The sequence below is a fragment of the Aristolochia californica genome, unplaced genomic scaffold (assembly GCF_029961685.1).
Source record: "Aristolochia californica isolate CCGP_79_NKW_82.1479 unplaced genomic scaffold, dmAriCali1.0.hap1 SCAF_13, whole genome shotgun sequence".
NCBI classification, from domain to species: Eukaryota; Viridiplantae; Streptophyta; class Magnoliopsida; order Piperales; family Aristolochiaceae; genus Aristolochia; species Aristolochia californica.
The window spans coordinates 10,246,718-10,261,326 of NW_027181804.1; the positions used below are offsets into that span (position 1 = coordinate 10,246,718).

Genomic DNA, 14,609 nt, shown 5'->3' on the forward strand with positions numbered 1-14,609 from the left:
ATTAAAATACCAAAATCCAACCTCAATTATAATCTTACCCTAATTAGCTAATTTAATCAAATATCAAAAAAACAAATCTTAAATAAACCTTAATTATCAAATCAGATTCAATTAACATTCAAAACCTAAGTTCAAACTATATGAAAAATTAAATTCAATAATGACGAATTACTCCCCTTCTTCCTCTTCTCGCTCGGGCAGCAACTCGTTCTCACGGGTGCTACAATTTTCGGAAATTGGTGGCGTCGGGTAGCAATAGTGAGTGGCCGGAGGTAGAGACGATGCCGGCGACGATGGTTAGAAGCCGACGGACGGAGGTAACGTCCGGCGAAGAGCGAAACAGAGCTGACGTTCTCCAACCGGCTCTCTCGAGTCTCGGTTGGAGTCGGAATAGCTCCGGGACTGGTTGGAAATACGTAACCGACGCCGGAGGATGGTCGGAAAGCGGAAGTTGCACCGGAGAAGCCCTCTCGGATCTCTTCTCGGCCTGGCGAGCGACTACCGTCGAACTCATGATTGAAATTAAACCGTGGAGATGAAGGGCCCCTTCATCCCCTGCATCGAGATGAAGCTTCATCTGCGCTCCACTAACGACTTCAAGTGGAGAAGGGCGTTATGTGGTTGAAGATCATCTTGTCCTTCAAGTTGACTAACCCCCCCTAAAGCCAAGGACTTGCTATGGTAGTGTGTTTACTGTCTCATCCACCCAAGTTCACGAGAGTAATTTTCACTAAGTAAAGAGAATGGGGTTGAGCAATTCTGAATTTCTTATGTACTTTTCTGGTAATGAGTTACCCCCGTATGGGTTTCTAATTGTTTACAGTAATATCTGTGCGTTCTTGGAATATAGTTAGTAATCCAATTACAGGCTGCTTACAGAAACAGCTATGGATTCAGATCATTGTACGGTACAGAAGGAAAGGTTCCTATGTATATTTGTAGCTGCGCGTCAGAAGCTCTCGCATCGTTCAGTAAGCAAAGCTTCTGATTTTAAGAACTTTACAGATTGTCATTGTTCACTGTAATTTTCAATGGTTGTTGCTGCGCAGGTGCTAATCTCAATGTATTCAGGCTAAAACATTGAGATTAACACTGTATAAACAAGGTAGGCTTTCCACTTTCCGGGACAATTATAAAGGCCAAATTCTTAAAAAGAGATCTGTAGTTATTTATTTTTTGTAGTTTTCGGGTGGACGAAAGACAGAAAAGTTTGATAAGATCGTAAGCTTCATAATAATAACCCCTCTTCTTCTTTTTGTCTGACGAAGGATGCCTGTACACGGTCTAATAGGGGATCAATTCCCCGTGACTTGGCTGTTCACTTCCATCATCTTTTTGTCTCTTCTTTCCCCACCTTCTTTTAAACCCTCTGCTTATAATATCATAGCAATGTTTCTCCCTTCCCTGCCTAAGGTCCCAAATAAGCTGCTCAGCTCGGGAGCGAGAGGTGGAAGACAGAGGAAAAATGGTGGGTTCTGGCTACGATCAAAGTGAGTCCTTTTTCAGGCAGCTTAGCGGCAAGGACAGTTTGAACTTGTCAAAAAGATGGAGCAGGAAGAAAGGTCCAGAGAGGAGCTTAAGACAGATGGAAGGAGTGAACATGAGTGAGAATGGTGCGATGTTGAGAAAGCGAGTAATTGCAGTGGTAGATCAATCCTCGAGTGCAAAGCATGCCATGATGTGGGCCTTAACACATGTCGCTAACAAGGGAGATCTCCTCACACTGCTTCAGATCATCCCTCCTCACAAAGGCCCGATGAAGCCTCTTTACACTGAATCTTCCCCCAATCTTGCAAACTCACTCGGATCCCTCTGCAAGGCTTGCAGACCAGAGGTAATGCCATCTCAATCCAAATGTTAAATCCGTAGACAAGTTACATCTGAGAACGTCAGATTGATTCTCCTTGTTCCTCTTCTCCAAATGTGTTTGTCAAGTTTTCTCTGTTCCTGGTAGACACCTTGAGAGCCATATCATCACTCATGAAATCGCTTGCCGACAGTTGATAATTTTTTTATTTCTTTTGTACTGTTTAAATTATTTTACCGTTTTCTCATTTTTCCCAATTTTGGGTATACAATCCAGGTGGAAGTTGAAGCTTTGGTCATACAAGGACCGAAGCTAGACACAGTCATCAGCCAAGTGAAGAAGCTCGAAGCCTCCGTTTTAGTCTTGGGACAGAAGAAGCCATCTCCCCTGAATTGGTAAGAATGCGTTCATCTCCTCCTGATCTAGTGCTCTCTTCATCCATTTTTAGGCATTTCCGTTGCGATGACTTTCTTTGAGGTCCGCTGGGATTTGCAGCTTGATCAGGAGCAAGAGCGAGGAATTTGTGGAGCAGTGTATCAACAACGCAGAGTGCCTGACAATGGCTGTGAGAAAGCAAAGCGGAGGGCTCGGTGGGTACCTCATTAGCACCCAGTGGCAGAAGAACTTCTGGCTTCTAGCCTAGAGAAACGAAGGAGAGTTTTACGTAAATAAATCACAACATAATGGAGATGGCGCTAACCCATGTACACAGAAATGATCTGAGCTTTTAACTGTAAGAAGACGATCTTCTCTTATGTAACGTTATTTACCCTTGTACGATCTCTGACTCATTTACTAATCTAGCTGTTCAATTAAATCTTCGTTGACCCTCTTCACAGAGTAGTTACTCGTGCCGGTCGACCGTCACGCATCGGAGTGATCTTAGACACTAAATTGTGCTGCTAGTCCAATAGTGATCATAAGTCAAATCTGACGTGACTTCTCTGAACCATCAATAAATCAGTCGAAAAGCAGGTTATGGTGTCATTGTCTTGTTCAATCTTACTAAGAGCCCAACGAAGCGAGTACCTTAAATAGCCATAGAAGGTGCAACCAAGGAGCGTAATCGCACTTCCAACAGCATTCAACGCCGGAATTGGGTTTTTGAATATCAACCATGAAACCATGACTGCGACCAACCTGTCACCACAACAACGGGCAAAATGAGAAGATCACCAGAAACTAGCTTTAATACTAAGAAAAGTTATGAAAAATCTACATTACACAAAGGAAATAAGGTGCACAGTAATCCTTTCTATACGTCAAATTTCAGCATAGGCTAAAATTTACATTTATAACTATCATGAGATCATCTACGCCTTTGTTCCAACTATTTCTGGACCAGCTATATGAATTTTTCTCCTCCAAGTTTTTTCAAATAGGACTCTCTCCACATTTACCTTGAGATTGCCAGCCACGTTGAATGCTACTGCAGTTGTTGAATGAATTACATAAAAGATGGAGAAGTTGAGAGAGAACGTCAAGACTCCCCAGGCAAGGATAATGAACAGAGATGAGCCAAGGACATGACGAGTCTGAAACCACAATATGACTCCACCACCCTCAAACAGGAGAGCTGACACCCATGGTTGCAAAAGGTGCCATGTGTGTTTATGCTACAATAAAGACCAAAATAAATCTGCTCTCAATTGCTTTAAATAGCTTTTGTATACTGACCAGCATCCAAGAAGGAAAAAACTAAAAAGCAACATTAAATCATCAGACATAAATGAGAACTATTGCAAAGAGTGTTAAATACAAAAAAGAAATAGCAAAAGAGCGATAACCAAGAACAGATATGAAAGGACACGTTATATAAAAAGGATCACATATTATAAGATGCATAATCGATTTATTGAGGAAACTAACTACACCTAGGAGATGGCACCCATTAACTAGGTCAGCTATGCCGATTATGTCACCAATTTTTTTTATTTTTGAAAGTCACGCAAGATGTTTTAGGAAAAGCTATTTTCTCAGTCAATACCAGTAGAGCTAGCTGTCGGAGGGACCATACTCCCACTACTCTGGCTTGAATAGAAAAAACGATCCAGAGAATGCTTTCTTAACCCAGACAATGGGTCTACATTTAGCCAAAGAATGAGTTTACTCAGAAGCTTTTAAAACCAGTTATTATGTAAACATACTAGCTACAAGGAATCTTCAATAAGATATAAAAAAAAAAAAAGTTTCATTGTGGAAAGAGATGTCAGATATCATTAACAGATCCATTTTGAAAATAGTATAGCTGGTATTTTTCTTTTTTCTTTCTTTTTGGTGGGGAGGAGGTGGGGGATAGGGTGTAGATACTAGTTTATAAGACTACCATTTCATGTAAAATCCAATAGATTATCAATAACACAAAAATGTTCAAGAAAGGAATGCCCACAGATCCTGATGTAAAACTATCCTACCTGTCAAAGTTGTATCCATGAAGTAGAGAGATGTGGCCAAGCAACCAAACAAGGCAGCACAGAATCCAAATACATTAAAACTAAGCTCCGTAACAGAAGTCAGCAAAATCCCACAACCACTGGGGGCCAGGGACAACCAGATACGCCCGTCAAAGTATTTCCTCCGTGTTAGCCACTGCAGGACAACTGGTTGAAAAAATAAACATTAGGAAACTTTTAACTAAGAAATAACTGAATATGGACTCAAATCCACACCACGTATAAGTAGGGATACAAGGATTTCACACATTAAGATCAATGATGTTTTAGCCTACACCAGACACTTTATCTATAAGATAATATGTTTGCATATTCATTACACATGCACGCTACATCCTTTTCCGCCAGTGAAACTTGAATCCAAGACCTCACAATAGAAACCCACATGTGGACAAATCCACTATAGATGATTTGATCAGCAGGCTGTGTTTGTCCCAATGAGTAAGCAGTCACGCCACAACTCCAACAGAACATTTCAAAAGACGTGCTCAAAGACAGTTAGACCAGAATGGGAAGCTCATGGAAACAATAACTTTCAAAACAGAAACTTATACTAACCTGTTGAGCAGGAGTAAATGATTTTATCGTCTGCATAAATGATACAGGAATATATCTCAGGCTCACATTTCCTAACACAATGTTGATACAAAACACAAAAGACATGGGGAATATCCTCCTCCATCTGTCCTCAGGATCAACCTCTATCAGAGGTTTAAGCTTCAATACTTTGATCACCAGGTATGCTCCAACAGCAGAGCAGATGAAGTGAACACATGACTCTGTCAAAGGAAACTTGAAATCCAATTTCTGCACAAAAACATTTAGATAATTCACATCAGAATACCATACTAAGAAGGCTTCAAGTAATGTAAAAGCAGCTTAAAAATATAAATCACCAAGCAACAGCGAGAGAGAGAGCGAGAGAGAGGTGCATCATTCATGTTGTACTTGTATCTACATGGAGCAATCTATCAACAAGCACAGATTCAAGTGATTGCAGGATCTTCCATATCAATCTACCTCCAGGAACAGAAAACTAAGAAAAAAAGTCTATTCCCTTCCACTTGCAAAGGAGTGAGATGAGATATAATAATACATGACCTTCTGAAAATGCGTGTTCACTGAAGGATGAGGGGCAATTTGGCCTCATCTTGTTTAAGACTCCCATTTTCTATCCACGTGCCATCTATTCATATTCCAAAGGTTGCTGACGAGAATGGAAAGCAAATAGGTACAAGTGATAAATGTTTACTTCAGAACAATTTATATGAATTAATAATTCTGTTTGAGAAAAAAAAGTTCAATTTGGGATAAAAAAATTCTTTTCTTTTAGATAATCTAGGCAAGTAAGGTGACACAAAAACATGAGACTGACAGTCTACAGAGAATTATAAGTTTACACCATGAAACATTTGCACCTGCTACTTACTGAATCTTGTCCTAAAGTTCACGTTACCACTACAGAAGAAAAGGAATATAAGTGCTTATAATGCCAATGCGCCCATTAATCAAAATTTCCATCTCCACAATGAGCAAGAGAAGTTACGCGATGATCCAAACGTACATCAAACGCCAGAAAGCAGGTTGATTTACAACATAAACAGGACATATACGCCGTCCAAGCAAGTATCTTGGATTTCTCTAGGAAATTAAGTTTTGACAAAAGTACACCTTTTTGTACAAGTCCGTCTCTGAGATCCCAGGATCCACTTCCACCATGGATCAAATCAATTAAATTAACAACGATGCTTGAAAAGAATTAAGGAACTAAGAATAGCAAGCACAAAAAATACAGAATTTCGGAGAATTTTGGGTAAGAGAGTGCCAGCCACGCAGTAATGTTTCCACTTTCTTCCCTTTCGCAAGCTACGATATACATTTCACTCGTATTTAACAACTTAAATCAGTCGACCAAGAAAAAAGTGTAAGCCTTAAACATGAATTTCTAATAACAATATGAAATTCATTATACATTAAACGGAAGATAAATCGTACCTCCATCCATACGCTTCAAATTCTTCTCTTTTGTTTTCTGTTCATGTTCGGCGCTTCTGATCTCCGAGTACTCACGGCAATGGCTCAACTGAAGGGGCTTGAGTGACGAGACAGGGGACCGAAGAACACATATTAACCGAAGCCAACCTCCCATCAAGGTTATTCATGGCTTCGTGTTACCGAGGGAGTTGCAACTGCCAGAAATTTGAGACCACGTTAATGAAAAAACCGTTTCTCATAAAAACGGTTAACATTCTCCCACTTGGTCCAAACTTCTAATATAATCTTAAACCCATCGATAATCTGAATTTAAGTAATAAATACATGAATTATGGCGATAGGTCCTCTAATGACGAGTATTATCTTCCATGTATTACTATGTATGTATTACTTATACTTTATGAATAAACCCTATGTTTACTCTTGGTCCAACACAGATGAATTTTCTCAAAATTAAAGTGCACATAAATATGAGAAAAAAACATCACATTAATTAAGAATTTCACTGAAATAACATTGTTCATACAATGAAAAATTTACATAATGGAACCAAGTCCCTTATTCACAACATGATCCTTGAATTTAAACGGTAGCATGCCCTTAGTCAAAGGATTTGCGATCATTAAGTCAGTGCTGACGTACTCAATGACCACTTTCTTTTTTTTAACATGTTCTCTTATGGCCAAATACTTTATGTCGATGTGTTTACTTCGACTTCCACTTTTGTTGTTCTTGGCCATAAAAATAGCAGCTGCCCAGAAATGAAACTCTTAAGCCATACACCATGTGAAGTAGCCTCAAAACAGGAAACTAACTCGGCTTTCATAGTCGACGCGGCAGTCAAAGTCTGTTTGGCACTCCTCCATGATATTGCTCCACTAGCTAACAAGAAAATGTATCCTGATGTTGATTTGCGGGAATCAACACAGCCAGCAAAATCAGAATCTGAGTAACCAATGACTTCTAAATTGTCCGTCCGCCTATACATTAGCATGTAGTCTTTGGTTCCTTGAAGGTACCTCAAGACTTTCTTTGCAGCTCTCCAGTGGTCTAACCCAGGATTACTCTGATATCGCCCTAACATCCCAACAGCAAATGCAATATCAGGTCTTGTGCAGACTTGAACATACATTAGGCTTCCGACAGCAGAAGCATATGGAATGTCCTTCATTTGTTCCCTTTCAAGGTCGTTTTTCGGGCATTGGTTCAAATTAAACCTATCACCCTTCACAATGGGATCTACACTTGGTGAACAACTCTTCATCTGAAATCTCTCTAACACTGTATTAATATAGGTTTCTTGAGACAGACCTAAGATACCTCGAAATCTGTCTCTATGAATCTTAATGCCTGTGACATAAGATGCCTCACCCATATCCTTCATATCAAAATTGTTAGAGAGAAATTGTTTCACCTCATGTAGAAAACCCTTATCATTGGTTGCTAGCAAAATGTCATCCACATATAAAACAAGAAACAGATTTTACTCCCACTGACCTTCTGGTATATACATTGATTCATAATGTTTTCTACAAACCCGAATGAAGAAATTACATTATGAAATGTTAAATACCATTGGCGGGATGTTTGTTTTAATCCATATATTGACTTTTTTAACTTGCAAACCAATTGTTCACCATCACTAGAGGGGAATCTTTCAGATTGTTTCATGTAAACCTCCTCCTCTAGATCTCCATTGAGAAATGCCGTTTTCACATCGATTTGTTGCAGCTCTAAGTCAAAAGGGGTTACTAATGCTAAAATAATACACAAAGAATCTTTCTTAGATACAAGAGAAAAAGTTTTCTTGTAATCGATTCCTTCTTTCAGAGTGAATCCCTTAGCAAGGAATCTTGCCTTGTATCGCTCAATGTTGCCTAATGAGTCTTTCTTTGTTTTAAAGACCCATTTACGTCCAATGGCTTTAAATCCACTAGGCAACTCAACAAGATTCCAGACTCCATTACTCTTCATAGAATTCATCTCTTCCTTTATGGCATTGTACCATAATTCTGATTCTTTGCAACTCATGGCTTCTGAAAAATACATGGGATCATTTGCGGTTCCAATGTCAGATTCTTGCAGATACACAATATAATCATCAGGAATTGCTGATCTCCTGAGTCTAGTAGATCTTTTTAATGTAGAACCATCATTTTCTTGAGAATTAAGTGGTTCAACTAGTTGTTCAAAAGTGTTTGGCAACTCTTGAAGAACTTGATCTACTGGAATGTTGTCAACAATTTGTGGAACTTCAATGATTGGTTGTTCAATACTAGTTTATACTTGAGGGGTGCTGTGAACAATAACCAATCTATCACTTGAGGCGGAAGGTTGAGATTCTGAATAATCCTTCTCAAAAACTATGTTTCGAGTTGGATTCCTCCCACTGATCAAGTAATTTTCAAGAAATTTTGCATTTCTTAATTCCACTATCCTAATGTTGTGAGATGGACAATAAAATCTATAACCTTTAGACCTTTCAGCATATCCAATGAAATACCCACTAATGGTCCTTGGGTCCAACTTCTTCTCTTGTGGATTATAAATTCTCACTTCAGACGGGCATCCCCAAATGCGCATATGTCGCAAACTCGGTTTCCAACCTTTCCATAATTCAAATGGCGTTTTTGGAACAGCTTTGGTTGGAACTCGGTTTAATATATACACTGTCGTCTTAAGTGCTTCAGGCCACAAGGATCTAGGAAGATTGGAGTTGCTAAGCATATTTTGCACCATGCCTAATAATGTTCGGTTTCTTCTTTCTGCTACACCATTTTGGTCCGAAGAACCAGGCATGGTATATTGGGCAACAATCCCATGTTCCTGAAGAAACTTTGCAAATGGCCCAGGTGCTTGTCCATTCTCAGTGTATCTACCATAGTATTCTCCACCTCTATCTGATCTCACGATCTTAATTTTTTTACCGCATTGTGTCTCTACTTCAGCCTTAAAAATCTTAAAGGCGTCTAATGCTTCATTCTTGTTATAAAGCATGTAGAGATACATGTATCGTGAGGAATCATCTATAAAAGAGATGAAATATTTATGACCATGTGAGTCTATGTCTGGACTACATATATCAGTATGTATGATCTCTAATATGGTTGAACTCCTATTGGCACCTTTCTTTGACTTGTTAGTCTGTTTTCCCTTAATGCAGCCTACACAAGTCTCAAAATCAGTAAAATCCAGAGTATTCTGTACCCCTGCATTCACTAATCTTTTAATTCTATCTATGGAGATATGACCTAATCTCCTGTGCCATAATGTAGAGGAATCCTCTTTAATAACACTTCTTTTATTACCAGTGTGAACATGCATTGAACTGTAAGTGGCATTGTTTTATAAATTAATGCTATAAAGACCATCAGATAATGTACCATTCCCAACACAATCAAACTTATAATATAAACTGAAAGATGAGTCTGAAAAGTTAAAAAAATATCTATAAGGTACAAACCTTGAAACTGAAATCAAGTTTCTGGAGAAACTTAGAACATAAAAGGTCTTTTCTAATTTTAAAACAAAGTCACTATCTAAAGTTAAATAGCAAGTTCCTATAGCTTCCACATGTGAGCTCATTTGATCTCCTGAGAAAATGTGATGCTCACTTCCCACTAGTTTCCTTAGGTTTGCAAACCCTGCAAGGAATTCGAGATGTGGATTGTTGATCCAGAATCAATCCACCAAGTGTAATTATTGACATTAACCATATTAGATTCATAACAAACAAAAGAGGATGGTGTACCTTTGTCAGCAAGTCATTTCTGAAACTTGGCACATTCCTTCTTCATGTGTCCCTTCTTTTTACAGAAAAAAACACTTGGAATCTTTCTTAATATCAGCTTGGGGGGATATTTTACCCTTCCCTTTTTGTTTGGCTTGATACTTGCCCTTTTCCATGTGTTGTCATCATGACATTTTCTCTTTGTTCCATCACCAGTCTCCCTTCCTCTTGAACACACATGGTCAAAAGTTCATTAACTGACCATTTATCTTTATGTGTGTTATACGAGATTTTGAAGGGTCCATATTGATGCGGAAATGAATTCAAAATGTAATGCACCACGAAAGATTCTGACATATCAACCTCAAGATTTTTTTATTGAGCCGCAATATCCCTCATTGGCATGATGTGCTCACGCACACCTCTCATACTGGTGTGCTTTAGGGATGAGAACTTCATGATTAGGGTGCTTGCTAATGCCGTATTTGAAGTGACAAATTGAGCATCAATGGCTTTCAGCAAGTCTTTGACATTTTCATACTGCTCAATAGAACCACGAATACCAGCAGCAATTTTAGTCTTAATGAACATTACACTGAGGCGATTAGATCGTTCCCATCGTTCATAAAGTGTAATTGCAGTTGTAGTACTGGTATCAGTAATTACGGGTGGTTCGTTTTTCCTAATAGCATAATCTATGTCCATCCACCCTAAATGAAGAAGTATTCTCTCTTTCCAGACCTTATAGTTATCTCCCTTAAGATCAGGGATATCACAACGAATATCAGAGAAATATGCAGGTTGTACAATTGCATAAAATTACAAATTACATGTCGATGTTAAAATTGAGGCCTGAATAAAATATCATGCTTTACCAATGTAAATCATACTTAAAAATCAAATCAACTGACATAAAAAACATTGCCTGTGGGCTAAATGTTTTTTAATTCAAGCAGATTCAATATTCTATATGAGTAAACTTGATGATAAAACTATCAAATTATTTATGAATTCATAATTCCTGTGAGTAAATTATGAATAATTTGATATTTTATCCATATTAATATACTCAAATATAATAAAAGTTCCTGTGGGATAAAATTTATTATATTAAGTATAATTAATTACAATTAATTTCTACTTTTTATTTATGATAAAACTATCAAATTATTTATGAATTCATAATCCCTGTGTGTAAATTATGAATAATTTGATATTTTATCCTAACTAATAAACTCAAATATAATAAAAATTCCTGTGGGATAAAATTAATTATATCAAGTAAAATTAGTTAAAATTAATGTCTAATCATAATATATAATTTTTATTAAGTTAAAGATGTTGTGGCTACTCTCTAATTAATAAAAATTATATGGATCACTAGACATTAAATCTCATAAATATATGAGAATAGCATGAATTGCATAATTGTAACTTACACTAACATGTTATCATTATGCACCAAATATGCACATAAAATATGCATAATTAAAAACTATAATATTATGCATAACTTTAATTTCATACATTTACATATATGCCAAAAATTGCATAAAAAACTGTAACAGGAAATAAATGTAAACATTCCTATATACTAAACAGCGGACGGCCAGTGGCCTAATGGTCACTGGCGCAAGTAATTTTCCCAGCGCGCGGGTTCGAATCCCGCCTGCACAAAACCAATTTAATCACCGAGTTGGCTCAGCCTAGGAACGGCGAGCCAAGTCAACTCGTCCGAGTCGACTTGATGGTTTTTTTTTTCTTCTTCGAGTCAACCCCGCCTGAGTTGCGGTTACTGAGTTGGAACGGCGAGTGGCAGAAAACTCGTCTCAAGCCAACTCGATGGTATTTACAAAAATACCTTATAAATTTAATTTCATGTTTCTGCGCGTTGGAGGTCGTCTTCAACCTCCAGCCGCGCAGAAGAAAAATTCGTTGGCGTTCTTTCAAGTCGTTGACGCCGGAAAACAAGTTGGAATTGTCGTCAGCGTCTCCGACACTCTCAGGCGTCACGAGACAGCTGCCGCAGTGAGTTCACAGAGAGCGTACTGTGACAGCCTCCGTCGGCGTTCTGTAAATTGTCGGCGCCAGCAACCGTGCAGAATGGTCGCCGGCGCCGGCTTCATGCTCGACGTTGGTTGTCGCTGATGCCAGAGCCCCAGCGCCCGCAAGCAGTGAGCGCATAATTGGTTTTTTTAAAAAAAATAGAACAGAGACCGAAAACAAAACAGAGTCTCTCGGAATCGAAATGTTGGATCAGAGGTCCGCTCTGATACCAACTGTAAGCCTTAAACATGAATTTCTAATAACAATATGAAATTCATTATAAATTAAACGGAAGATAAATCGTACCTCCATCCATACGCTTCAAATTCTTCTCTCTGTTTTCTGTTCGTGTTCGGTGCTTCCGATCTCCGAGCACTCATGGTGATGGCTCAACTGAAGGGGCTTGAGTGACGAGACAGGGGACCAAAAAATACATATTAAACGAAGCCAACCTCCCATCAAGGTTTTCATGGCTTCGTGTTACCAAGGGAGTTGCAACTGCCGGAAGTTACAACTGCCAGAAATTTGAGACCATGTTAATGAGAAAACCGTTTCTCATAAAAACGGTTAACAGGCAGACCTCACCACGATAGATAAGACTGAGTGATGCAACAAACAATCAAATGAAGAAAAAAAAACTTATAATGCATTACTCCCACCCAAAACGAACTAAAAACAGTAACCAAAAACAGCTAGAAAGAACTAAACAACATACAATGTAGAAATTATGGAACAATTCATGAATTACGACTCAAACTAATCACTTCACACTAACAGAAGAATTACCTGAAACATCCATTTTTCGTGATAATCACAGTAACATTAAATGCCCACCACTGGATAATTGCGAGAAGAGAGCGTATCACAGTCCACTGACAACACCAATTCTCCTCCATCGGTCGATCTCTAACAAAAGCAAGGAGAAAAAAAACAATCAGCACATGAAGCAGCAGCAAAGAGCTTTAAGTGCCAGGAAGAAAAAGAGGGAATTAGGGCTCCGAAAGAGAGAAAGAGAGAAAGAGAGGAATTTCGGTCGGAAAAGAAGAGTAACGGCGAGGCGAGAGTCTTCAACTCTTCTTCCATGTGAGGAGGATGATAGGCGGAAAGGTTGCTTGTCACAACCAAAAATGCCTCTCATTTCCCACATGACAAATTAGGCGTAGAAAATAGAAACTTCCAAATTTCAGTAGTCGCAGAACTTGTTGGGTCCGTTGGTTTCCCAATGACGTGTCCAAGGATTGCGAATGCACGACTATGGGGGGGCATCGAGCCAAGCCGAGCCGTGCCCGAACCTGCTTATATTTGAGTTGAGCTTGATTTAAATATTTTGAGCCGAGCTTCGAGCCGAACCTTGTCTTGAGCCTAAAATTGTTATCGAACTCGAGCCAAAAAATTTTAACCAAGTTCGAGCCGAGCTAGAACTTCAACATACATTTAAATTTTTTAAAAATATATATATAAAACTATGCATATATTTTACATAAAATTAGGCATAACCTATATATATAATACATGTATAAGATTGGGCATGACCTCTACTTAAAATTAAGCATAATCTATGTATATAATACTTATATAAAATTCGGCATGACCTCTACTTAAAATTGGGCATAATCTATATACATAATACCTGCATAAACACTCCATAAACACTCCATAAAATTGTCTATACATTCCATAAACACTCCATAAAATTTTTTATACACTCCTTAAAATAGTTTAAACACTCCATACATTGCATAACATTATGAATAAACTCCATACAATAATCAAACACAAAAAAATTAAATGAAATATCACTATCAATTACAATCACCCAAATAAAACTATAAATCCTTTAAATAAAATCTTATTACTATTAGAGACTTACTAGAAAATTACAAGAAATATTTTAAATTTTTCTTAGGAAAGTTAAATGGACCTCTTATTGCCTTTTCTAAGGAAATAAATAAAAATTAATAATTAATCTAATATATTATTATACTTATCGATAAATTTTTAATCAAATAAAATGTCAAACACAAAATTGCTATGAAAATTGCCTCATGCTATAAGTATTATATCATCAACTGTCAAATACTTATTCAAAATTTTTTTATCCAGTTTTCTAGCCTATCTTGGCAAGAAAATCTTACTTAGAAAATTATATGATTTTTTAACAAGAATTTATCGTGAGAAAAATATTTTCAAAAAACATGAGGCACTAATGGTCCCTATATTTCTACCAAAAATGTCTTTTCAATATTTATTGAAAAAACCACTAATAATCTATAGAAACGTATTTCTACTAAAATATTTTTTCAATTTCTTCAAGAGTCATGAGGAAGAGAGAAAGAGTTTTTTTTTCCTTGTTTATGATCTCGCACGTAGGGGAGGTTTCGAATAAATTATATATAAAATTATGCATATATTTAAAAAAAAAGAATGATAGGGGAAGTTCAGGATTGAATTTCAATAATGGATTAAAATACACCAATATTAATCTTTTTTACTCACAATTGTTGTCTAGCTTGTTTTGTAATTTTTGAATCTGGCCATAAATTTACTATGGCCTCTTTATTGCCCCTAGATGAAAATT

The 14,609-nt window shown here is 37.5% G+C and overlaps 1 protein-coding gene and 1 pseudogene across 1 annotated transcript; one reads left to right on the plus strand and one right to left on the minus strand.

The window, feature by feature from the left end:
- The first annotated feature begins 1,455 nt into the window (after positions 1 to 1,455).
- LOC137949094 (uncharacterized) lies at positions 1,456 to 2,608 on the plus strand. The gene is made up of 3 exons (XM_068795367.1): positions 1,456 to 1,834; positions 2,084 to 2,202; positions 2,303 to 2,608. Exons 1-3 carry the CDS (start codon positions 1,466 to 1,468, stop codon positions 2,448 to 2,450), a joined length of 636 nt encoding a protein of 211 aa, XP_068651468.1. The 5' UTR covers positions 1,456 to 1,465; the 3' UTR covers positions 2,451 to 2,608.
- Positions 2,609 to 2,696: 88 nt separating this feature from the next.
- LOC137947642 (UDP-galactose transporter 1-like) lies at positions 2,697 to 12,927 on the minus strand (annotated as a pseudogene).
- Between the last annotated feature and the right edge of the window lie 1,682 nt (positions 12,928 to 14,609).

Bases quoted from the DNA above. Each gene is read 5' to 3' on its own strand.
- LOC137949094 (XM_068795367.1), top strand. From the start codon at position 1,466: ATGGTGGGTTCTGGCTACGATCAAAGTGAGTCCTTTTTCAGGCAGCTT. The intron at 1,835-2,083 runs GTAATGCCATCT...TATACAATCCAG, and splicing joins GCAAGGCTTGCAGACCAGAG to GTGGAAGTTGAAGCTTTGGT. The intron at 2,203-2,302 runs GTAAGAATGCGT...TGGGATTTGCAG, and splicing joins AAGCCATCTCCCCTGAATTG to CTTGATCAGGAGCAAGAGCG.